Source organism: Maylandia zebra, linkage group LG16 (genome assembly GCF_041146795.1).
Source record: "Maylandia zebra isolate NMK-2024a linkage group LG16, Mzebra_GT3a, whole genome shotgun sequence".
NCBI classification, from domain to species: Eukaryota; Metazoa; Chordata; class Actinopteri; order Cichliformes; family Cichlidae; genus Maylandia; species Maylandia zebra.
This window is the reverse complement of record NC_135182.1, coordinates 19,659,164-19,685,727: the sequence shown is the minus strand read 5'-3', so window position 1 is coordinate 19,685,727 and position 26,564 is coordinate 19,659,164. Positions and strand designations below refer to the sequence as shown.

At 42.5% G+C, this 26,564-nt stretch overlaps 1 protein-coding gene across 3 annotated transcripts in view; it reads right to left on the bottom strand.

Annotated features, from left to right (window-relative positions):
* LOC101473631 (FERM, ARHGEF and pleckstrin domain-containing protein 1) overlaps window positions 1-23,064 on the bottom strand; it is a 57,382-nt gene extending 34,318 nt beyond the window's left edge. The window contains exons 1-2 of one of the 3 annotated variants that reach the window (XM_004557796.5): window positions 22,776-23,064; window positions 19,403-19,609 (exon numbers count right to left, since the gene is read on the bottom strand). In XM_004557796.5, coding sequence (XP_004557853.1) covers window positions 19,403-19,582 — 180 coding nt within the window. In that variant the 5' untranslated portion in view covers window positions 19,583-19,609; window positions 22,776-23,064. The remainder of the gene's footprint in view (window positions 1-19,402; window positions 19,610-22,775) is intronic. The other 2 variants (XM_023152999.3, XM_004557795.5) reach the window with 2 other exon arrangements.
* Between the last annotated feature and the right edge of the window lie 3,500 nt (window positions 23,065-26,564).

The following is a 26,564-nucleotide window of genomic DNA, read 5'->3' as shown; positions in this document are numbered from 1 at the left end:
AACTCCTACCGCACACCTCACCGTTGTCTCTCTGTCCTCACACATGTCCTGCACCACCCTCACATACTTATGTGCCACTGCACAGTTCCTCTTCTCTAGTTCTACAGAGAAACAGCGCAACTTCTGAAGTGCTCTTTCTCGCCATGTAGTCATACTCTCAAGTTAACCTAGCTTTAAAAAAAATCAGTCCTATATCTGCATGGTATGATTCATCAACTTTATCCCTCTGTAGTTATTAAAGCTCTGCACATCACTCTTTTTCTTGAAAATCAATACCAGTAAAATTCCTCAGGCCTCTAATTGATCAGGATTGTGTTAAACCATGTTGTTAAAAAGCCCAATGCTCTCTCTCCTAATCATCTCCATATTATCTCAAACTCAGCTCTTAGTCCAACAGAAGATCTTTGGGAACAGGAGATTCACATGATGGAGCTGAAATATGCAGGCACTATGTGATGCTGTCATGTCAATATGGACCAAAATCTCTAAGGAATATTTTCAGCACCTGGCATGAAGATGCCTCTAACAGTACTAGTAAGGCGTAGCTAACAAACTGGACAGTCAGTGTATAGGCTGGCACAAAAAACAGTGTGGGATACTGTTTAAGCCAGCTGATCTTTCAATATCTTTTGTTTTATGAGAGTATAATCAGAAATGTTGGAAGCTTGCACTTTCAGATTCTAAAAATACCGCATGAGTCAAAGCCAGATATGACTGTCCATTTCTCTTTTGATTTTCCAAATCAATTTTATATCATGCAAATTCAATAGAATCCCATTCAACACGCTACCTAATGTGTAGAAAAACAAATGCAACACTGCCAAAGAAAAGCTTTTTCCAGTCTGAACATGTCACTCCATTCATGATTTGGCACTGTTGAAGCTAACTACTGCCTGGAGTGTAGCATCAACACGCTGAATCAAAGTCTGAGAAACCAGCTTTCTGCCTCACCACCAGACTACCACAGATTTTCCTGAGTGGGCTGCACTGTGAGAAAGATAAGACCCAGGAGCTTGTGTGGTGTTTAAGAGATGTTTTTTCCTCCCACTGGTGGAGCACGCAGGTCTCTGAGGAATACTGTCCTGCTGCACGCTCCTTCCTTTACACATAATCTCCACCAGCAATAAATAAAGACAGGAGCACATGCTCTCTTAGTGGTGAGGCCAATCAATTGGCCTTCTCAAGATTAGCCCTAAACTACTTAGCTCTTAGAGCAGCAAATCCAGAGGCCCTCTGCCCTGTGATGCAGTCAGGTAAGTGTCTCTCAGCTGCTGTGACCTGACATCCCAAACTTTCAGCGGCTACAAAAGAGCTTCAGCAGCTGAACTGAAATTTGCATGCTTTACCCACTGCTACACAACCTGTACTGGCAAAGTGTCTAATTTTGTACAATATAATAGGTCAAAAGGAATCAGATAAACACAACACAGGTTAATTAATCTACAATTGAGAAAAAACACACCAAAAATAATCAGAGCCCCCCCTCCCCAAAGAAATCAATATGTCAAAGATCACATTTAAGCACTTTAATATATTCACACTGAAACTCTAATTATCTCCTGGCCGCCAGTCAGCTGGGATTTCCTTGTCAGAATATAGATTACCTAAGAACACACAGGCCTAGAGAGCAGAGCCTCGGACCAAACCTGCCGCTTCCCGTGGACGAGGATTAAGGTCAACAACCTGGGAATCGCCCTCAGTTTATAACTGCACCAGTGATATAACCAGGCTACCGAGGCATATGTGTTCATAGCACAAATGCACAATGCAGAGGTATCTGATTAAAAGTCCAATTAAGCCTGGCTTGTATTCTCTTTTTTTCTCTTGACTTAAGATGTGGCTTTGAGATGACAATAACAGGTGCTTAAAAAAAAGCAGCTGGTAGTACTTAGGCACAGCGGTTGAGCCAAATGCTGTTAACACTCACATAATAGTCATGCTAACATACGGCTGTTTTGAGGGAATAATGTTGCTCTCTTAGTTGAGAGCACTTACGCGCTCACGTTTGCTAATTAGCACAAGATATAAGAATCTGAAAACAAAAAAGTCAGAGCAGGGATTCTTCAGGACCCAGAGCAACCATCAGTATAATTCATCTTGAGGGGGGAATCAATTCTTCTTCTGTCCTCTGCTCCCTTTAGGGGTTCCCACGGCAGATCAGCTACCTCCCTTTCATCCTATCCCTCCTTGCACCAACCCTCTGCATGTCCTCCTTCACTAGATCCATGAATCTTCTCTGTGGTCTTCCTCTCGTGCTCCTGCCTGCCAGGTCCATATTTAACAACCTTTACCCAGTATATCCACTACCACTCCTCTGGGCATGTCAAACAATATCACCCTTGCCTCTTTAACTTTCGCCATGAATGCTGGTGCCAAATCTATTTTTTCAGGATTTACTTCTAGGAGATTACCAACATCATCAGAATTTATGACATTTATGGACAAAACTCTGAGGCTATAATCAAGAAGTAGATTTTGCAGGATCTGGTTTGTTGTCTTGCATGCCATGGATATCTGTATCAATCCATCCAATACAGAAAGTCCTGGTTTAAGCGAATTCTCTGAAGAACTCAAAGACTCGGTGCTATCTAAATCAGATTCACGCAGCATAAAGTAAAGTGCACAATGTCATTGTTTGTTGTTCTCTGGGGAGGCCATTCAGAGTGCCTCCTTTATACCATGTTGGAAACATACCAGAAGTGAGCAGCTGCTAAATCAGTTACAGACACCACCAGTGGGATTTAAAAAAAAAAAGAAAGACATTTTGCTGCGTGTGCTCTTGTTGTGTTTTTCCTCTGTTTGGACTGACACTGAATGTGTGAACAGCTGTACTTATTTTTGAGGAAAAAATAAGCATGGTGGTGCGAGACCTGTGTTGGCTTCATAAACTTTGCAAAGCTGCATTACACTGCACATTTTAATATAGCAGAGTTTAAATCTTCTGCACTCTGCATGAACCTGTAGCTGTCTCCAGAGGATGAGATATATAGTCCTGGTCCTGAGGTAAAAGCTCACATTAAAGAGTGCTGGTAGAGAAACTCGAGCAGAGAAATAAGCCAGCAAATGAATGAAAGAGCAGACAGAGGCTCAGTAAAGGCAGCTGTTGCTGTGCGTCTGCAGGCTGAGTTGCCGGGACTAGAGAATACACGTTTTTCTTCTGGCAGATGGAGCGTGACCAAGAACCATGGCAGGAAAACTGTGATTCCTGTAATCTGAGGGAAAAAATCAGCTGAAGGAAGGCTTGCGGTTAAGCAAATAGTAAGCAATTATAAAATGATGACAGATCAATCTTTCCATGGTGTGATGCATGCTCTACTTTTAGAGGCATGGTTTACACTATTTTGCTGTGTAATAATGTTGTAATTACTGCGACCGCTTCAGGGATCTTTGGAAGTTAAAATACGGTGGTGCAAATGTTACACCCAGCTCATGCCTTTTCAAGCACACCCAAAAACCATTACTGTACGCTGTATGGTGAGCACTACAACATCTGCCCGAGGAAATGTGCACAATGGACTCATGCTTTAGAGTGCTGGAGCTGAAGGGTTTTCAGAGAGTGAAACAACCCACTCTGACTAATTTAGCCATTCATAAACAATGGACGAGGGGTTAACATGAGTGTTTCTGTGAGTAAGAGGTTTAAAACGCAATCTCTCGTAGGTGTGTGAAGTTTAAATGCGGGCCTGGGGTTTGTCTCACCGAGAGAGATTAGCACTCAAAGCAACCAAGGTTTTCAGTCTCGCAATGCTGCCTCGTTTTTTAACTGAGCGGAAGATATCCATGGTAACCTCTTGGATGTGGCATGGCGACTCTGCTCTGGTGGCGGCTCAAAAATGTGTCGAGTGTCACTCTCTTAGCCAAACGACTCAGTGAAATGATTTTTCCAAAGCATCGACGCAAACACCAACATGAGTGAGACAATTTCTCAACTGTGGCCATGAAACAGATCTCTTCTGTCTTTTAGAAAAGGGTTCCATCACAGTGAAGAAACAATCTGTATCATTTGACCAAAAAAAAACTATAAACAGGCTGTCATCAGCTGTTTAAGCCGTAATTATCTTCTGCCGTTTTTCACATTTTTAGTAGTCTATGTGGGATTTCTGAGCGTTATTGCAACTACTAAGCAACATTTCTTTAATAGTGAGGACCACTTCTGTGAATAAGTACATCATGAACATAGACATGGATCTACATCCACACATATGGCGGTCAAGAAGTGCCAGCACAGGCAAAGTGTGGGCAGACAGCCTCCCCCACACAATCACTGGTGAAGGTTGCTGGAGGTCTATGTACACACCAACAATTCTATGCTATTAATTTAAAAATCCTACTTCTGAAGTTATTGCATTCACATTATTTTCAGAAAACTTAATCTCTTTTAAGAAGACACTCTATCCGGTCGTTAAGTGATGACGTGACGAATCCTACTTCCGGGCCTAAAGTAGTCTGCGTTTAATATGGCTTTTGTGTTGTTAACATGTTCAATGTTTTGTATTTTCTTCTATTTAATCTCAAAAAGCTCCTAAAACAGTCAGTGATCACTGTTGACCTCCCTCGGTTTTTATTACCGCTAATCATTTATCTAAGCTCAGTTTTTAAAACCTTAGAATGTAACTACAGCCCAGCCCATGCAGCAGTATATGAATGGCTAACCTCGTATTGTGGATGGATTATCTCAGTTGTTCTCCTGGCTGAAGTTTGGTCCTTTTACAGCATCCTGCCATGCGATTACATTTGTTCCTGACCACCGAGAACACTCACGTTAACTTTTATCGAGTGGAAAAAAAGTTAGCTTGTTTATATTATGCTAACATAGCTGTGTCGCTAGCGGTCACGTAGCACATCATTATATACTAGCTAGCAAAACTTCAGTAACCCTACAAACGTCACTGCTGTTTAGTTTTCTGTCTTCATTTATGTTGGAAGTGATAACAGAGCTGTACGTTTTAATTTGTTTCCAAAACCCTGCAGTCAAGACATGCTATATTGTATTTAGATAGAAGCTAGCGAGCTAACTCCCTGCTAACTTCTAACTCGGTTAAATGTCATAAATTCCGTTTTCATGGATGCCTGGATGTTAAACTCAATTGCTACACCTGCTAGAGCAGAACGCTGATCATTTTATTAAAGATGAAAGACTTTGGACAGTTTTTCAACTCTCAGTAATGCAATAGTGGTCGTTTGATATATGGACCTGCAGCGTAGTTTAGGCCCAGACACGGCTAGTGATACCATGCAGACATACGCCATTTTTCAGCTAATAGCTCTTCTTGTTGGTACACAAATGCACTGTGTTGCCTTCCGCATTAAAGAAATGGAAACAAATGGCTCCTTGGAAGCAAACATAAAGGGTGCTTCAAGACTTTTGCACAGTAATGTACAATACCTCATTCTTGAACTGTGGGGAACGGATTAATGCGCAGTCCTATAGTTGCTTTGACCCTATTCTGCTTATAAGCCAATAATGGTGGTAACACTGGCAACAATCCCTCACAGATAATGGACGTATACACAGTATAGGCTCGATATTTAGCAAGAATTCCTGGATTCTGTTGAATCAGCCATCAGCTGTTGCTTTTCTCCTTTGTCAGCTCTTTGAAACTTCTGGTTGTTTGCACAAGAAAAACGACAGGTTACTGACGTTGCATGGCAGTACACAAAGACGCCAAACATCCTTCACCTCCCACTTTTAACATAAAGGAGGAACTATTCATGAACCACTCTGCAGCACAATGAACATTTGGGGGGGGGGGGGTTACCTAAATTACCTAAATTAAAAGGAAAGTAGTTCCATTAGTACATTCTGTGTTCTCTGCAGCTATTTCTATTACTTGCCTGTATATTAGCTGTTTGCTCACTGTCTACGTGCCCACTTTGCTTGAGATTGTTCTTGATCAACTGATGTGACTGTCTCTGGTGGAACACCACATGCTGGGTTAGGCTAGCAAGCTCCAAGTCTCTGATTTCTGCTCTTTTTGTCATGGAATCTGTCTCCTGTCCGTCTTCACCAGAGCATGAATGCCACATTTTCAATAACCAGCAAAAAGGCAGGAAAAGAGGACAAGAGGTCATCATTTTTGCAAAATTACGCTATCGTACTATTTTGTTTACTCAGCATTGTTTGCCACAAATGCTGGGCTTATTCAAACCCCATGGTTCACATCTGACTGCGGAGTGTAATCACCTACTTACATTACGGTCATTCAAGTGCAATTTCTCTGACTAAACAGGCTAAATGCTTCCATGCTGCCTCTCTGTCTAAAGGAGGTCAACTGAGCCTATGTGAACGAGCACCCAGACAACATTGCTCCATAATGACTCCCAATGAAATAAAGCAAGTGAGTCATCCAGTACGACAAGACCTGTGTCTCCAGAGAAACGTCACAACAAGATAAAATATCCCCAATTCTGCTCCTCTAAAGGTTATCAAGCAGCTTGACTCTCTTATTGGACTCGTGTGGTTGACGAGGACACAAACAGGAAAGCTTCATTCTGGCTTTGACAAAAGGCAACTTGAACTGGCTATTCTGCAAACACTTGGCATGACAAGTTCTCTTAAGGAGTGCTCCGAAGACCTAAAGTTCCCTGAACGATCCCAACCCCCGCTGGTTGTCTGAAAGCAGACGTCCCCTGGAATGAATCCTCTGATATCACAGAGCTCTGACTCTTTTTGCTCCAGACTTCCGCGCATCGCTTCTCAATAGAGATGGACGAAAAGCTCAAGAGCAGCTCGACTAAAGGTCAAATCACACATAAAAGAAAAGTGAGGAATCCCCCCCCCCCCCCCCAAAAAAAACTTTCGAGTTTGGTTTCTCCAGGACAAATGATAACTTTTAGTTTGCTAGTCTCCAAAGTAGATTATGCAACAGTTTCCACTTTAATACCAAGGGGTAAGAGAGGGCAGCGTTGTTATGGTAGACGCTCTCCGGTGGGCGTAAGTACAGCTGGGGTTTCTGGTTTAAATAGTTCACTCCCTCCCTCTTTCTCTCTCTCTCTCTCTCTCTCTCTCTCACACACACACATGCTCTCATGTCCCTCCCTCAATCTCTGCTTCATTCACCCTGACTCTTCCTCCCACACGTTTCTTCTATTTACCCACGAGACCCCAAATTCAATTACAGTCAGGGTGCCGTGGGAGGCAGACTCAGGTGCAGCTGAAAGGCATTCTCATACACAACATGTTGGGCAACTGCATCATGGGAATGACTTCACTGCAGGCAGAGCTACAGCACAGCCTTCAGCACTTTTTTATGTTTTAATTACCCATCAAGTATTGCAGCAAATAACACGAGAAAAAGAAGGGCAGCACATGTGTTGCAGAAATTTCTAACTGATAAGAAGATTTCAGCAGGAGAGCAGCAGAGGTACAGCCACAGCACCCGGAGTGGATAAGGATAATCCCATGATATCACACTGCTAGTCCGTTCTGACATGTTAATTAGCCCTGCGAATCTCAATGAGAAATTCATAATTTATTGAAGAGGGGCACTGCTGTCGTGAAGCTGCTGTGCAGCCGAGGCAAACCAGCTCTCGTGAGGGTCTCACCCTTTATCTGAGACCAGAAGGACATCACAGGCAAGACTGCGGGCTCACTAAGAGCGGCACGGCCGCCACACCCATCACGAGCTGTGATGTCTACCTACCCCGCTGCTACTCAGTCAGTGGGATACAGCAGTTCAAGAGCTTAATGAAAAGCGAGCCCATCGAAGCTGCAGTCAAACGGCGTGTGGAAGTCAGAGGATCCCCCGTCTTCACGAGTCGGTCACGAGACGAAAAGAATCACGGGTTATGTTTGCGTTCGCCTCGTCCTTTCTTTGCAAACTGACAGCAGGCAAATGGTCACATCGGCAGATAGAGTCGACCGTCGCTGCTGTGTGAACCAAACAAATACGACGATCCTCCACAAAGAGATATCCATCTTGGTTACCATAGGAACAAGACTTATTATAAAGGCATCAGTTTTCCCAAAGCACCTGTGCACAGTATAGGAAGCAGAGCAGCATGATATTGTCAGGCACAACATGACAGCGTCGGTGACAGCTTTCATCAGTGGCTCTGTGCTGTTTCACTCTGTGTCTCCACGAAATAGTGTGGATAATGTACGGGGAACTGAAATCTACATTTACAGCTGTGTTTACACTGTCACCTGTTTGCTTTTGCTTTACAGGGAATTGAGGGGTTACGCGTAATGTAAATATTTGCTATACAAGAGCTCCAGTAATACAAGTGCTCTCTATTTGCCTCATAGGAAAAACAGCCAAAATATTTCTGAGACAACATTTCCTTTCATTATTGATTAATATAGAGACTATGTTTCCTTATTAATAGCTTATTAACACAAATAACTGTAAAAATGGTGTTGATTAATTTTCCATTGTCTAGTTGTTGGTTAATTGTATGTTTTTGCAGCCTTTAATTGTGATACATGATGGATATCTAAATTCAGCATGCTGCAATACACTTCGAGTCTGGGAAGGCTTTGGCTAGCTAGAAACATAACTTCACAAAGTTAATCCAACAAAACCCCCGCAGATGAGGGTCGCAGATGCCAACAGACTTAATAAACTAATCCGTAAGGCCAGCAATGTTGTGGGGATGGAGCTGGACTCCCTCAAGGTGGTGTCGGAGAGGCGGATGCTGTCCAAGATAAAGACAATGTTGGATAACACCTCCCACCCACTCCATGACATGCTGGTCAGTCACAGGAGCTCGTTCAGTGAGAGACTGAGATTACCGAAAAGCACCACTGAACGACACAGGAAATCATTCCTGCCTGTGGCCATCTCCCTGTACAACGCATCCACTTAACACACTGTTTGCTGCTACAACTACACATGTTTCTTTTCCAACTATTTATCTATGAGTGACTTATGTATGTATGTATGTATATATATGTATATATTGTACTATTCTTAGTTAGTGTATTGTCTGTCTTGTCTTAATGTTGGTTTAAAATGGAGCACTGTAACAAAAAATAATTTCCCCCAGGGATCAATAAAGTATTCTGATTCTGATTCTGATTCTGATAATGTTGCTCAGTTGTTCCCAAGTAAAGCCAAAGATGAGCTCTGGTATTTCTTCACCATACTCAGTCAAAACCATGCAACTGCTTGGTCATCCTTCTTTGGGAAATCCACTGCTCTGATAGGCAGCAGCAAGAATCTGTAGGCAGGGACAGATATTTTGTTCTGAAAGCTTTGTGGATTGTGTTTGAAGACTTTTACGTGTTTGAGTGGGCTTCGACTGCATGCATGTAAACAGACTTTGAGGGCAGCAAAAGATGGCCTGATTTTCATGAATTTCAAACCCATCTGCTGCTGTCTGATTATTTAATTGGTTTACATGTATTAACAATGACCAGAGCAAGAAAAAGGAAGATTAGCGCACAACTATCTGGATGCAGGAAACACTTGAAATCCTGGAAAACTGGTTTTCCTGGCAGACAGTCATGTACCTGACTCAGATTGATATGAAAACCCCAGATGGAAACTAAGTATACATAGATATTGTAGTTTTACATCATAGAATATTCAATATGATTGTTTTTGTTTACATCAAATCATTATATGGTATCATTTTGAATGCCTTGATATTGATTAAATGGGCTATTCCACAATCCTTTAAGGTATCCCTGATATTTATCTGGTAAAAATACCGTCTTCCTTTTATCAGTATGTGTCTCTTCACATATTAGTATTCTTAGCCATCAGTTACCAGATAATTCCTGCTGTAGCGCTTCTCCCGTGGCTCTCATCCTAAATGACCTGATTAAATTTCAGGATGTGGGGGACAACAACCCCCGCCACCCTCACAAAAACCCCTCTGTGGGATTTCAATTTCATGCCATGAGAAAAAGGCAACCGAGGGTTCAGAGTTCATGTGAGGAAAGCATGAGAATATTTCCTGGCAGAAGACAGTCAGTCAGTGCAACAATGATGCAAGACGCATGAATGCCACCGTTATTTTTGATCTTCTTCCCCCCCCCGTCCTCAATCTGTATCACCAGTGGAACATCTGATGCAGGCTTTCATCTTTTCACTGCATGTCTCAGCTTTTAAAAACCACACAAATCTTCCATTTATTTGACTTATTTATTTATTTTTATAGTCAAACTGAGCATATGACCCCCGCCCCCCTCTCCCTTGCCATCCCAAACACAATGCCATCTTTCAGGGGAAAATGGGTCAATCAGCAGTGAAACGAAGACGAGCTAATAATGCCCCACAACTTATTGTGAGTCACATTTTAAGTAAGAGGTTTTGAATGCAAAAAAAAAAAAAAAAAAAAGCGATGAGGGCTGCGTTTCCTTCCTGAATATGTTACTCATAAATGATGTGCAGCAGTGAATCCCCATGCCAGCGACTTGCTCTCATATTAATGCTCCGCATGGAAACCCCCCACTCCTCAACCCAACATCCCCGCTTCTTCCTCCCTCCACCCCTTCCCGAGCAGATATCAGTGGAAGACAGAACTCTGCAGCACGGCAGCCGGATCAGACGCTCCTCACCCACCTCTCTGCGTAGCCATGGCAACCCACACATAGACCGGCATGATTACACGTGCCCTTTCAAACAAGAACTCGTACAGTGTTGAAATTCGATGTATGTGCACAGAAAGAACATCAGCCGGGGATCCAAACTAACACCTCGGAGGGTTCACGTCCTGCCGCTCAAAGGTCGCGACAGTTGTGCCGGCGAGATGATCTCTAACAGCGGAGGGTGGGATGATAAACGAGAAATAATTCCTTTTCGTGGCAGGGAGCCACACGAGGCAGCTGCGTGTGTTTTCTAAGAGTGAATAACAACAGATTAAAGTTGGCTGAAGCAGTACTATCGGGAGAGCGGCGCTTAAGAACAGAAAAAAGAAATGTTTCTATTTTAAGGCTCCCAAAAGAGAACAAATGTAATATGTTAGCAGAACAGGCAAATATCACATGCTCGGATGCTTGTGATTCCCAGTCTCCTTGCGGTATCGGCGCCTCTTTCTAATTGTCTCCCCAGCCAGGTTGCAAACACTTTTCTCTGGTGACATGCAAGATAAAAATCAGAGAGCTGCTATTTATCTGGAAGCTCTCTCCAATGAATCCCCTCATTCACAAAGACTGAGCTTGCTGTAACAGGGGATGGAGAGATTGCCATGGTCACCATCTCCTCATTGACCGCAACAGATGCACACTATACAAGTCCCCCCCCCGCCAAAAAAAAAAAAAGCTACTAGAGTAACAACACAGTTAATTTAAAGAGATTTGGCTTGTACTCATGCATGACTCATATCAGGAAGAGGAGAGTGACAGTAATGGGTTTAGAAAACTCATTGACATGGTGTAAAAGGTAGGGGAGAGTTGGATGTGTTGCTCTGTGCATCATAGATGCTGCCCCATTCCCCCGAATGCTCTAACAGCCAATCAAATCCCATTTGTATTCGCATTCAGCCAATGACAGCTCATCAAAAAAACGCTGGTGCCAAATCATCCCCTGTGCGCAAATCATTCAACCACTACCTCTGTCAGTTCTCCCCCCTAAAGCGCCGGGAGGCTGGGGGAAGCAGACCATGTCCCCACCGCAGCTCCGAATTTAACAGGATTTAGCACAGTGCTCCCAGACTAGACCGTCTTCCTCTCTCTTAGCACTGCCTCCCTTTACGCTCCACGTGTCATGTTTATAAATACAGAACATGAAACGTGCGTTATGCGCGCAGATAATACGCATGTTGAATTTCAGTGGTGTCGACCCGTCCCGCTGTGCAGACACAAAAGATTTCAGAGACTCCCTTTGCATAAATACATTGAGCTTGGAGTGGAAATCTAGGCTGATTGCTTTCTATCCCAGTTAGTATTTCTGCACAACAACCATCAGAGAAAATATGCTGATGTATTTAAAGTCATCGATAAAACAACAAGCAGAAGGTTTTCAGTAATGCAGTTTAGACACAAATGAGCTATAATATAAAACAGGTAAATATGAATACACCTGTTATTCCCGGCTATAGTGCTGCAGTCAACTGCGACTAACAGTTATTTCCATTACTGACAGATGAGCTACTTCTGTGCAATCAGTCAAACAGTGACAATTATTGATTAGTTTCCCAAACTAGAGAATAACTCATCATTAAATTGTCTTTACCTTTGACCCATTTTTTTTTTTACCAAATTCACAAACTAAGAGGCTAGAGCTACTGCAGGTCTGGCATATGTGCTTAAAATGTGCCTGTAATGATTATTCAAATATTAAAATAGATTCAGATTCGTTCCCTTTTGGTCTGTATGGCTAATCTGTCATCTGAAATTGGCAGCACTGGTATAGGCTTTAGGGCTTCCTCGTATCTGACTCCGCATGATTAAATTACCATAATTGTTTTAAAGAGATAGAGCAAATGTATATAAGCCATTAGGGTGGAGATTCTTGGTACCAGAAGTTTTATGGTTTCCATTTTTAGTCCTCTTATAGTCCATTTGCACTGACCAAACACACAGCAGGCTTTGGTTGGATGCAGCTGAACAACGCTCTCTGTGTAGAGAGCAAAGCCGTCTTGAAATCAGCTTTTAAAATGTAGCTTTTTATTTGATTTATTTAGCATATTTAAAACTTATCAGCATACATAACAAACGAGCAGCTCGTGGAAAAAGATATTCAACTGATGCACTAAGAAACCCCAAACTGAAACTACCATGACTGTCATTTTTATTAATGGGTAAACATTTAAGAAAACGTATGCGTCACGCCACAGCTTCATAACGTGAGTACAACACCACGACTAATGGACGGCTTTGTGCAATTAATTAGCTGTATTGTACACTAATGACAGTGGATTGAATGTCAGATTTAATAAGTACGCTGATCGGTACGTGCTGCATTTGCCAATCCCATTGCTTCCTTTTTATTAAGATCAATGTTCAGAATGGAGCTATTTATGCACCCCTGGTACTCGACTCTCCATATGCATCTGGGCGTCGCTCCACAGGTGTGTACTTGTCCTCACTGCCGGTCAGTCAGTCACTGAACAACCATACATAAGCTGTTTAAGACTGAGCTGAAAGAAGCCCTTTATCGTGCTTCTGCTCATTAAGTCAGGACCTCATTGCCATTCAGCGGACAACAAGGCACACTAGAGCTCCTCTAATTGCTTCTCATCACAATGAATGGGTGACAGCATATGGGGAGAAAAGTGGAGAGTGGCCGGATGATGCTAAGCCCTCTGGACTGGTGTGAGAGTAGGCTTGTTCTAATGAAGGTTCTCTCTTTTGTGACACAGCCCTCTTTTAGCCCGGGTGGCCCCTGCTTCCCCGGTTTCCTCTGAACACTTTCAGTTAAGAGGATGAGAGAGAGAGAGAAATCACATCCAGCAACAGAAAATAGGTTAAATATAGATGTCTGCGTTCATAGTTAGCATAAAAAAATCTACTCAGTGAAACATTCTTGATTAATTTTTTATCATTTCACACTAAAAGGATGCCTAAAAAGGAGTGGAGATGGATCCAGCATCCTTATTTAGTTATGTAAATTTTAAATATGTCAGACCGACAGGCTCTCAGACAGCGTCGTGATAATCAGGCAGCAGCATCTTCTGCAGGATACCGGTAATGGCTACAGAGCCTTGCCACTCTTCTTCTGTTGTGCTACATCTTCTTCTTTGCTCCTCCCCTAAAAACACATGTACACATGCATACACTTGCAAACACAAGCACAAATCATGAGACAAGCTAGTGCAACCACAAATGACCGCAAAACAAGGCTCTCACACTGTGCTGAAACAAGGGCACATAAATCAGGTAATTTCATTTTATTATTCCTATTTATTGATTCATTTTTATCCCCCTGTGGCTTCATGTGGGGAAATGAGTTTCACTGGGGGAGGGAGGGAGTAGGCTTCCACCCTAAGACAATGGTAGGAGAAGCGCCGACCACCAGTGGGGTGTTCATTAACATGTTTACTTTCATCCACTGATTTGTAATCTAAACTGATGGCTCAAACTCTGATGCATCAACACCCCCGAGATTCACCGACAACACGCCGTGTTTTGCACCACGTTCTCATTTTCTGCTATTGTACAAAAGCTCGGGGCTTTGAAAAGTCGAAAAGAAGGGCGATAGAGTGAGTATGAAGTAAAAAAAGTAACATAAATCAGCTCAAAACCTCAAGAGGACGCAGTGTTGGGCAACAATAGCAATAAACTTAATTTTTATAGCATTTTTCCAAACCAGAATGACAAGGTCCTTAAATTAAATCTGCAAAAATGCCAGCATTAAACCATTTCAAAATATATAAAGAGAGGAAAAGAAAAGAGAATTATAAGGCTATGGTTATAATGTTATACAGCTTGTCAATGCAGGTGGGTTTTTGAAAGTTGTTTAAAACAGGGAACTGATTAAGCTGATCTAAAGGTAAGAAGAAGTTTATTCCATGGCAAGGTTGCCATCTGCTTTACGCCTTGAGTGTGAAATCTGTAACAGCAACTGATTCCCTGATCTGTGGATCTCGGTGCAATGTTGGATAAGGTGTTCAGTTACATTATCATAGAATTGGTTTGACCTTGACAGTAAATCTACATTCACTGGCTACTTTATTAGGTACACTTGTCCAACTGCTCAGTCAAGCAAATATCTAGTCAGCCAATCACATGGCTGCAGTTCAATGCATTTGGGTATGTAAACATGGTGAAGGCGGCTTACTGAAGTTCAAACCGAGCATCAGAATGGAGATGAAAGGCGAACGTGAATGTGGCATGGTTAACGGTGCCAGACAGGCTGGTCTGAGTTTTTCAGAAACTGCTGATCTGCTGGGATTCTCCCACACAACCATCTGGCTGTGTGGGAGTGGTCCAAAAAAACAGAAACTATCCAGTGAGCAGCAGTTCTCTAGGTGGAAATGCCTTATTGATGTCAGAGGTCAAGGGGAAAATGCCAAGACTGCTTTGAGCTGATAGGAAGGCAACAGTAACTCAAATAACCAAGTGTTACAACCAAGGTATGCAGAAGAGCACACCGATCTGGTACAGCAGCAGAAGACCACACGAGATGCTACTCATTTCAGCAAAGAACAGAAAACTGAGTCTATAATGCAAAATTGGACAATAGAAGAAAAGAAAAACTTACATTTCTGCTGTGACCTTCAAGTGGAAGGATCAGAATTTGTAGTAATGGATCTATCCAGATCACAAAGACCAAATCACCCTAAACTGGTTTCTTGAATATGAAAGCATCCAAGTAAACCCATCTGGGATGTAGTGGAACAAGAGATTCTCATCATGGATGTGTAGCCAAAAACACTGCAGCGATTATGTGATGCTATCATGTCAATATGGGCCAGAATCTGTTAAGGATGTAATGTGTAAAAATATCAAGACTGAACTAGACTTCTAGCATGCCTATTGAAATTGCTCAGATAACGCACAGCTTACTGGCAAATTAGCAAATAACACCAACATAGTGTAGTAACTGTTCCAATACTCACAGATTAAGTGAATACTTTGAAGCTGAGGTGACTGAGTGGAATTCAGGTGATCGTAATATAAGAAGTATTCATCCACTGGGGAATAAGAACAACATGTCTATTCAGCAGTTTTGCGTGATGCTTAGCTTGAATAAGAAGCACGCCGTGGTTTAATCTAAACCTGTATGTACTGTTGATGTTATTAGTTATTAGGAAAGAAAAAGTATTGCAGTAAAAACCGCATATGGAAAGCGAATTAAAATGCATAGAGATTAAGAGGTTTGTATTTAATTAATTCAGGATTTGCCTCAGCAGGTAGACTTTTAACAGGGGCTGTGGCTGTAATGGACAAAGTGAAGTGAAGGCAGGAGAGGACAGACTGCAGTCCTCAGTGGCTCATTATAGTGAGAGAGGAAGACCAGCAGTAGGAGTGCAATATGATAGAAAGAGAGAGAGAGATGGTATGTGTCTGAATTTCTAATGTTTTGCTAAATCAGAATCAGATTAGATGTATTCCATATAAGGTTGTACCTGATGCTATTCTAGCAGAAAGGTTTGGCCCGATGGATTTGAACTCCTTCATTCATTCACAGGAATGAACATAACTCTCCTCCACTCTGCCTTCATCATCCCTTCCCCCACATGCCAACTGCTAAATGCATGCTGCAATAACACTCTTCACGGACAAAATCTGCAGAGCTTCCACCAGCCATCAGCAAACATAAGCATCAAAACATCAGTACACACGGTGTCGGCGTATGTTAGCCCGAGGAACGCAAGGCGAGACGGCAGTCTGTTCTCCTGCCCCACTGAATCTAAACCAAAACGACTTTATCTTCAATCTTCTGCTTTTTTTGGAATTAAACAAAAACGATGGACTAGATTTTAGTCATGTTTCAGGAGGCCAGTCTACCGCTGTCCAGGTTTTTGCAGCCAGACTTTATCAGCATCAACACAAGTGTTCACAGCCAGAGTGCTAACTAGGCCACAGCATGGTATGCGACCCATGAGAAGGCTCTGTGGCCCCTTTTTGTTTCTCAACCATCTGATACTCTGCCCGCTGAGGTGGAAACTTACCCCTCTCAAACAGAGGAACGGGAACTGAAGCCTTCAGTATCAGTAACAGGGTGAGGTTAGACATTTTATGTTTTCTTAAAGAGACGCCCCCCCCAAAAAAATTCCTGCCTTGAATCACTTTGACAATAAAATCATCTGAGATGAGTTGCCTCTTCCTGAACAATGCTGCATGTTCCTGTTGTGAAATAAAAGACTGGATAATTGCTTGACAGATGTGTTTTGTAGACCATGCAGCTATCTCACTTCACTGCTGCGGGGAAGAGATTAACATCAGCACAGTGTGTACAAAGTTGACATATGTCTTCTGTATCTCAGGGATAGTTGGGTTGCGACTTGGTGAAACAAATTGTAATTACTGCTGAAAGAAAGCAACTCGCTTCAGGCAACTAAATGTGCTTTAAAATTGCTTTACCTCAACTCCAGTAAAAACTCCTTTCTAAGGTTTTAAAGGTCTCCCTCATGCTGCTAAATCTGGTTCTGACTCATTGGGCCGTGGACTTGGAGCCTTTGGTGTCCTGTGAGGACGTGGGCAGCTGGTGCTTTGAGTCCTGTGGAGTGTGGAATGGGGACTCCGTGAACTGGGCTCGTTCAAGTGGATGCTTGATCTGATTGGGATGTGGGGAGTTTGGAGGCCGGATGAAGTGAGCTTTCGGTTCTTTGTCACAATTCTCGAGTAATTCGTGAACCAATTTTGCTGTGGGGTGGAGTAAACTGTCCTGCTGTGGGAGACTGCTGCCATCAGGGAGTGCCACTGGTAAGAGGAGCTGCATAAGAACCATTAGAAATGCGATAGATGTCAAAATAATACCCATGTGAATCCCAATCACCCAAGATTTCCCAGTTAAACATTGCAATGTAATGAGATAAATAATATTATTAAATTCCAATGATTTTAATGTTGTGACTGATCAGTGTATACACTGCTTGGCAATTCGAAAATAATAAAGTAACCTTTTGTTTTTAGAAGCTCAACATACTCACTGAACTATATGTACATAGTAAATAAATAGATGTGTGTGTATGTATATGTGTCTATACATATCTATATATATATATTTTTTTTATTTTATTTTATAATAGATCTTTCCACCCTGAATGCAAGCCAGTGACTGAGATAAATATCTTCTCTGTTGATACCTCTGGGCAAAAAACAACATTCAGGCCACAGAGCTTTTTATCTCAAGTACTGACTTGTGACAAAGGATATAATGTGTGTTAAATTGAGCATGAATAAAGCTTTCTGTTAGCGAGAGCCTTTTGTTACCCTCCCCTGATTCGCAGCCTCAGCTTGTTTCAGGCCAGCTTGGCGAGAAAACGTTGCAAACTCACCATCACAACCGCTCAGCTACATAATGAAGGACATTTTAGGGCCTTGCAAAAAGGGTCACTTACATATATTTCTTGTAGTGCACAGTATTTAGTCGTTTAATGTTCTTTTTCACCACCGAAGATCCAAAGTGTCAGCGTGTGTACTCCTTGGCGGTTAGAGTAGTGTTAAACACAGCTTTGGGACACTGAAACGTCATAAAAAATGTATTAAACTCTGAGGTTGAGATCACCTTTGTAAGCGGAGTTTCCCATTGCAGGTTTTCCACAGATTGCAAGCCCTGAAGCGGACTAAAAAAAAAAATCCCTTCCACTCCTGCTCTAGACTCATATCAAATTTAAGCATCACCGGCTGGATGATATTGCAGTTGACAAACTAGCGTGAGAAAAACTAGTACAAAAAAAAAAAGTAGACATAAACAAGTGTGCAATTAAACAGGATTTCACTGGGAGAACCTAGTGAGCGTTAAGTATTAGAAGAACATATGACACCTCTAGAAAGATTAAGAGTCATGCACTGCCTAAGGAACTGCATTTACCCACACTGCCTTGGGAAACAGCCAAAAGGACACAGCCACCCTGCAATGCACACGCACTAACTGTCAGTAAAGCTCAGCAACTTCACTGCCGGGGTCAATTCATACACATTAAACAGGTCCTGTGTGGCTGCTGCTGTATCTGTTTCCCTCCATCACTACTTTTCACTATCTACTCATCTCGCTCCACTGTTTTGGGAGGAAACGCTTCTGGTCGCAGAATGTAGCTCGTTGTTCTACTCTATCCTCAGACAAATACCAGTATTTTCTCTTTCTCCTCTACACAATGAACATATGTTTTTACTTTTTTTTTTTTTTTTGCATTTTAAGCATTGTGACCAGATAGTAGAAGGCACTTAGCAATTAGTGTCTAATTTTAGCACATCCGCCTTCGCATACTGTGTCCAAATTTAGAGCCATGTGATGAGAAAGTTAATCCTCTAAATCCTAAAGTCAAGAATGGAATTCGAATGGGAGCTCAAACAAGACAAATAAGACATATTCTTGTCTCTCTCGTCTGTACCTATCTGCTTTCATTAAATTATCTAAGATAACACCAGTGTTTGGAAAGCTTTAAGAACAGGGATGCTTTGCTCTGCTTCTCTCTCTTGGTCTCGTTCAGTCGTGCAACATCATAGCATGGGCATGAACTCTCCATGAGTGAGCTGTAGAATCGTGCATCCTTTCCTTGTCATCCAAGGGCGGCATAAAATATTTCCAAGGACCACCTCTGGCCCGTGAGCTGCGTTTTGAGAACCCTGGCAGCAGAAGAATAATTGTGGTGTAGTAATAGCGACAGCTGTAGAGCAGATTTGAAACACTTTGGGAGATTAGGAAAGAGTGAGCAGAAATTGAATAACCCACAATAAACTGGAGGAACCCTGACATTACTAAGATCCATCCAGTTTCATTCAACATGCAGTTACCATGCCAACCTGTTACCAGACTGCAGCTGGAATCGGGGAAATGCTTCTTGGCCACGGTGCGATAATGAAAAGTCCTGTTCAACAACAAGAAAAACGATAATGACTCACCGAGATGTCGAAAAGCTCCTCTGTGTCATCCAGCATACGGACCCTGACGGTGACGTGTCGTCCGGGGGGCATGGCCGGAGGTCTGTGCCCGGGATCTAACGTACTGATGCCAAGGGTCTCCGGAGCTCCGAGGCGCTGCCCTGCGCCAGAGGAGATTGTGTCTGGGTCTGGCTCTGCCATGGTGTGCTGCACTGCTCACTGCTCAGCCTGCATCAAGGGCAAGACAGAAGTCAAGCACAGAAAAACATATTCAACCTAAAGGGTAAAAATCTGAAACTCCCGTCTCACAGCGTCAGCGATGTATGTGCAGTACAGCCCAATGTCTGCATCGGCTCCCAGAGGACGGGCTGCACGACCTTTCATGTCACACAAAACACAGTAATTGCAAATGCAGTATTTGCACTCGCTGCTAATGGCTGATAATTGTTGCCAGTGGGAGACCCAATTAATCTAAAAAAAGAGTGAGGCAAGTTCTTGCTTTCAAAGCACAAATCAGGCAGCCCTAATTTGATTTAACAAATGAATCATGAGGCTAGAGTGTAAAAATCAAAGAGCCGGTAGAATGACAGTTGATTTGGGGAAGAAGTAGAATAAACCCAGAGTAATAGGAATTAACCGAAAACACTCCAGATGATGAAATAACTATATTGGATCGGTTATCAATAAACTGCAGGTTTAAAGTAGAGATAACAGATAACGTACATCGATTTCTTTCCACTTACCCAATTCAGCTGTCATTGGGCAAGCAGGGAAAGAGATGGGGTACACCTCGGACAAGTCACTAGCCAATCAGAGCTAACACAAAGACAGGCAACTGTTCACTCCCACATCCACCAATTAACATAACACGAATGCCTTTTGGCTGCGGGAAGAAGCCCATGATGGCAAAGGGAAAACATCCAATTCGTGCAACCAGGCTCTTTCCAATCCATAACTAATAGATGAATGGCTTCAACAGGCCACAGAAAGTAACTAACATGACAAATATAAATGATGGGTACCATCGCTACAAAGCATCCAGTGCTGGAGGTTTACATCCAAAACCAGAAAGAGCTGAGGTGCATCTGGAATGTGGGAAAATCTGCAGTATCACTCAGTCAATGACTCTCCCAGATGGCTGAATGTTTTGGACAAAGTCATGGATTCATTTCGGGTTGACACTTGATCAGGCCACTATCCCCCCCCCCCATTCCCCACCCCGCCACCATGTATCTACAGCCAGATCCCCTTAGGCCCTGCTGTCCTGCTTAATTCTCTCTTCATTACACATTCCAGCAGGCTGATGTCATCCCGAGACCTCACCGAGTGGTTCGTCAGAGCACCGAGGCCACTGGGCAGTTGTTCAGCCGCAGCAGAGGTGAACGACTGGTGCCAAGTTTAAGCTGAGAGCTGAATAAGGCATTTCAAAGGAGTGGATAATGTAATCCAGTAGAGTGTGTGGAGAATATAGCCCGAGGACAGTGGACACTGTAAATTCTGTGCGATGATGGTGTAGGGATCGATGGCTAGTAGGTCTGCTGACTGTAATTTTATTTTTTTAATTGATGATTGCTGACTGATTGAAAAATCAGTCGGCTGGGTGATAGAAAACTGTGACAAGCGACCAAAGATAAACAGATATTATTTACAAGAAAGAGAAAGGAAACAAGAAAACAGGAAAAAGGCAGTTTTACTTGAGGAATGACTGATTGAATAGGAAACCAATTTTCTGTCAAGTGATTGTTAAGGCTGTCAAGGCCATTCTGTCCAGATGTATTGTGGTAAAAGGCTAAAAAAGTAAAGGACACTTTGTAATGCAATTAATCAGGAAAGTTCATCTTTGAGTTCTCTGTTATAAGACTTTGGGGACCATGTTGTATCATTTTCACCTGCCTGTACACTGTCATCACAGCGCAGTGGGTGAGAGATGTTGCTGTATTCCAGTTAAAGTGCACGCTCCCTTGGGCTGATCAAAAACAGACCTAAAAGCTGCCACCGGGGCAGTCTGAATGGAAACGAGCATATTTTCCCCTAATCAAGCCCAGTTCTTTTTGACACTTGATCCGAGTGGCTGTCACCGCTCGGTGGCCCTGGCTCTTGATTATTGGCAAGCGTATTATGTCAACTCTGTAAATTCATGGCTTGCATGACCTGCACATGCACGCCACGTAACCGGACACTCTTCAAACAAGGCACCAGTGAAACAGAGGGCAGTGAAAGAGTAGACTCTGATTATTTCAGTCAGCACGTACCCTCCCCTGCACCAAGCATCATGAATCAACCAGTCATGACTCCGGGTCTGTGCGCCTCTCTGAATAGGTAACACAGGACCAAACAAACACAAAAACAGGCAGTAGTACAGATGGCCTTGTTCCCAGGGCTAGAAAGTGACACAAAGCGTACTCGTCCAGCATACAATGCCAAAAGGGACATTTGCAGACCCCTGAGTGTTTCTCAGGGTAAACCTCCCTGCCTTTGAACTTGTTTGCTTGAAATTCCACACAAGCCTGTAATGTTTAGCTGTGACTGCTGGCTTATTGAGAGTCCAGCGTTGTAACAGTGGCTCCTCTGTGCGCAGAGGCACGCAGGGGCCCCTAGATGAAGTCCACAACTGCACAGCTGGAATCCTTTAATGACAGCTGAATGGCCAGAGGCTGTCTACCTGAGAGAAGCTGCATAACAAAAAAACAGAGCTCAATTTCTTCTGTGTTTCGCAATCGACACTGATACATGGGTGTGGCTGGCATTGCCTGAAAGGCTTTAAGTTCTTACTGTACTGCTGGCAATGTGACATGTCCATTAAGTGAAAGGAATGACAACCAACAGGATACGTGTAACTAAGGGATATGCAAAAGAGTCTCAATGACTCGAATGCTACAGTCACTGTAGACTCAGCTCATGGAGTCTGAAGTGTGGTCACACCATAAATATAATGTAGGTTAATAGAGCAGGCTGCTGTAATCCTCGGGACATTATCAGCCAGTACAGTACATGTGACATTAACGCATTGCTCGGACCCACCTGGACAGCCTCTGGAAACTGCTAAATGCACACACCCCGGCACTGTTTGATCTTTGCAATCTTTTAAATGTCACAGAGCGTGCATGGATCGTCTCAGAGAAACGGAACCCCCAACGACTGCGGCGTCTGCACATACTGCTAAGGTATATCTGTGCAATGCAAGCCACACTGCAGGGACAGAAAGGACAGTCCCTAGCAACATAGAAGGATTTTTCACACGGAGTGATAGTTATTCCCCACCTTCGAAATCCAGCATCACGAAACAACACGGGAAAGATACTCCCAAGACTTAACCCTAATCTCCTCAAACAAGTTGAATCACTTCCCTTAAAGAGCACAGTGAGAGAGAGGACTCGGGCTGCACGATTCTTACCCCCGTGTCTCGAAATGCGGGCTTGTCCACACGAAAGTATTTCCCTGCTGAAGGGGAAGACTACATCCACGTCCGGAAAAATTGGGGGAAAATGAATCCCAGATGAGTTTTAGACACAGCTCGCAGCGATCAGGAGGCTTCCTGCGGTCGCCATGGCGGACGACTGAGTGAGTGAGCCGGGGAGAGACGGGATTACATTGAACCGAGCGACGGATCCACTCCTGCTGAATTCACTCAGACAATGAAGGAGGTGCAGCAGCACCTCCACCTTCCGAACAGCAGCTGCACACCGAGGAGCAACAGCACCACCCAGCGGCAGCTGCTGTAAAACAAAACAAAACACTGCATTCAAACTTTAGAAGTTAAGATAAGACTTACATTTACCAAGAGAGTGCGAAAACATCCTTAAATGTATTATTTTCTTCACAGTCGGTGATACGGGTAACCCACTGGCGTTGTACCACTATAGCTATAGCTACACTATGGTTACAATATGGTTATAGTGGCGCTATAGTGTAACTATTGCTTAAGTAACAAAAGTTGTACTATAGTGACATTATAGATAGTTACATCATGTAGTTACATTATTTTTATATAAAATAGTTGCACTATAGTTACACTGCAGTGGTCCTATAGTTACAGTAGTTACACTATAGTGGCGCAAACCACTTTGGTAAACCAAGGTCACGTTTGTGGAAACGTTAGAGGACCAGCAGGGAAGCTTTAGGGAGCAATCCCGGAAGTTACCTCGAAGGTTACTGCTTAATGGGTATGTGCTGTATTATATTTCCACTTTAAAGTTGTTGTGATTTCAAACTCACTGTTTTCTTCCTTATGTGTGTTATACAGTTGTTTATGTATTTGCCTCAGGCACCAGGAAAATTGAAAGGGTAAACAATCACAAGAATTTAAAAAAGAAGAAGAAAAAAGCAGTACTAAGCAATGTCAGCATGTATTGAAACAGGTACTCTTTTGTTAAATAAAAAGTGGAAGTGGTAATGTCCTACCCTCTGTTTCCTCCCGGTTGTGTGTACTGTGTGTGGTCTGCTCACTTACTATCTTATTTTTGGAAATAGAGAGTCACTGATCTAAGGACAGAGGTTGGTCGTGCAACAGCATCCATGCAACAGCATCCTCTAGAGTTTGCCAGAGACTCTTAGCTCAAGGACATTTCTGTAAGGCAATGTTCTCTTTTATCAAACTACTGTATTCTGCATCACCTATGTAAAAACCAAAACCCTGCAGTTTACCTGAGGTCCAGATAAGTTTGCCATAAAGTGAAATGCAGACGAAATACAAAAGGCCATAATCATGGACACATGTTTGGAAAACCCCCCCATTAATCCTTCAGTGAATGCATAACAGTGTGTGTAAGGATGTAAACTGAAAATGAGTCAAAGGTGTAGTTGTGTCACCATCAAAAACAAAGAAAAAGATGCTAAGATATTAACTTGGCATCATGCTGATTTCCTTGTGTCCAAGTTCAGATTTTATTCAGTTTCTGTGATATCCAAGCAGAGATCTGCAATGCTAATGCATTTCTGAACTCTTCTACTACTTTGTTAAACTCATGGCATGTATTCAGAACAAATGTTATTTAAACCAGACAATATCAAAAAAGGCATTAGGCAGGTCTTTGGACAAACAGCCTCTGAGAGATGTCCAGTCCAGCGATCGCCAAGTGGTGTATTGCCTGGGATTGTTTAATTGTAGGGGGTTTTGCTTTAATACTGTGGTGTCTTTACACTGCAATACTGTAACATGCTTTAAAGTGTGAATCTGCACTATAAAATCAAATCTAATCATGAGAGCAACTGACAAAAAAACTGATGATCAAGCCCACAATTTTTCAGGCAGAACAAAAACATCAGTTTTTGTGTCATAGCAATATAAGTGATGCCAGGTCTCTCTTGGAAATGAGATTTTTAATCTCAATGAGATTTTTTTTACCTGGATAAATAAAGGAATAATAAGCAGTGGTCTCATCTTTGTCATCCCTATAAAAACTGCTTGGCCTAACTACTGTAGTAAATGCTAGTGCACCCAGTAGTATCACTGATAAATTACTTGGCCAGTGGTCCCTGAAAGTGTCCAGCGATGATACTAACAAGCCAACTACCACTGACTTTGTGACTCTAATAATGACGGACAAGTCAGATTAAGAGAAACCTCTGGTTTAATCAGTCGGTTTATGAACAGTCGATTGCTCACATTATGTAATCATTGCCAACTGTTCACTGCCTTGTATGCCCTCCTTCCCTCTCTTTTTATGCAGAGTGGCCTGGGGCTTTGGCTTGGGCCCGGGCCTCCACATCGCCCACGCCTCTGTGTATGCTATTGGGTCCAGGGACAGAGATAAAAGGCAAGGACTGCGGTGAACGACCAAAACAGTTTTTTCTTCTCCTTGCCTCTTTTTCATGTCTGCTGCTCGCCCACCTTCTCATTGGCAGGAAAGGAAGTCTCCTACGCTTTAGCGGTGTGGGACTGAAGATGGAAAAATTACACTTGGTGTCTTGGCAGCTTCAGAGGCTCTCTGGAGGCACCGTGTTGGAACTGAGGCAAAGATTAACATTTCGGCAAGAGCGTGAAAACAAGCGAGAAAGAATAAACAGACCAGAGACAATGCTGCTTTGGATTAGTTATGTAAGCAATCAAGATTTGGGGCCATGTTCTTAGTGATCTCTTATCCAGTTATGCAATAGCAAATGAAATCATTAAGTCAACTTATAGTCACTGCTGGGTGGGGAAACACTGCACACAAAAGTTTTACATAATATCTATTCATTATATGACAATTTTTCATTCAGCCGACTTTACATTTGACTGGTTTCCCGGAATGCTAATAAAAAAAAAAAAAAAACATATACTGGGAAAATGAAAACAAATATGTCACATCTAGGTTCAAATGGGGTCATGCACATATGTTGTTAGTAGCCCTTATATCAAGATCTTATGGATAAACTGGATCTACCAAATAAAAGTGATGTAACAATACGAGCCTCCCACCCACTGATAGACATAAATACCTGCATCATCCTCAACCAGCTGTACAAAAAATGTATGCATAAGCAGCTGCAGTAAAATAAATAATAAGTGCTTAATCAGAGCAGAAAAGTGCTATATAAGGATCACTTCATTACACATTTGCAGTTAGAAGAAGCCTGAACAAGGATGGCTTGTTTGGAAGCGTTGTCAGGAAAAACGTTCTTCTCTCTAAAAAGAAGTCTTCTGGAAAAATGTCCTTTGTACAGACAAGACCAAAGTGGAGATGTTTGGTCACGATGCACAGCATGATGTTTGCAAGAGAACAGAATGAAGGTGTTGCAGTGGCCCAGTTAAAGTCCAGACCTCAACCTGACCAAAATACCTTAAGAGAGCTGTGCATAAATGAATCCACTCAAGAGTGATCCAAAATACTTCCACAACAATGTGGAAAGCAATCACTTCAAGTTATTGCTGCAACGGTGGTTCTACAATCATGGAGTACTTAGTTTTTCAAAGAACTGTGTGTACGTTTTATCACAGGACTGTGTGTACATATATCATTAAGATTTGTAAAGACAAGTGAAGAGATCATTCACAACAGGATAGAATGCTGTACAAATTGGCACTCTGATAAGACACGGTGTGAATTTACCATGTAAGTCTTAAATTAGTATCAAGTTAAAGCTTGTAGATACAACTTAAACTTTTGTGTTTGCAGGTAAGTCCTTTAAACAAAAGAACTCATAATGGCCTTCAGGAGGCATAGACAGGTCCACTCCTCTCTAATTATAAATGGGGAATGGG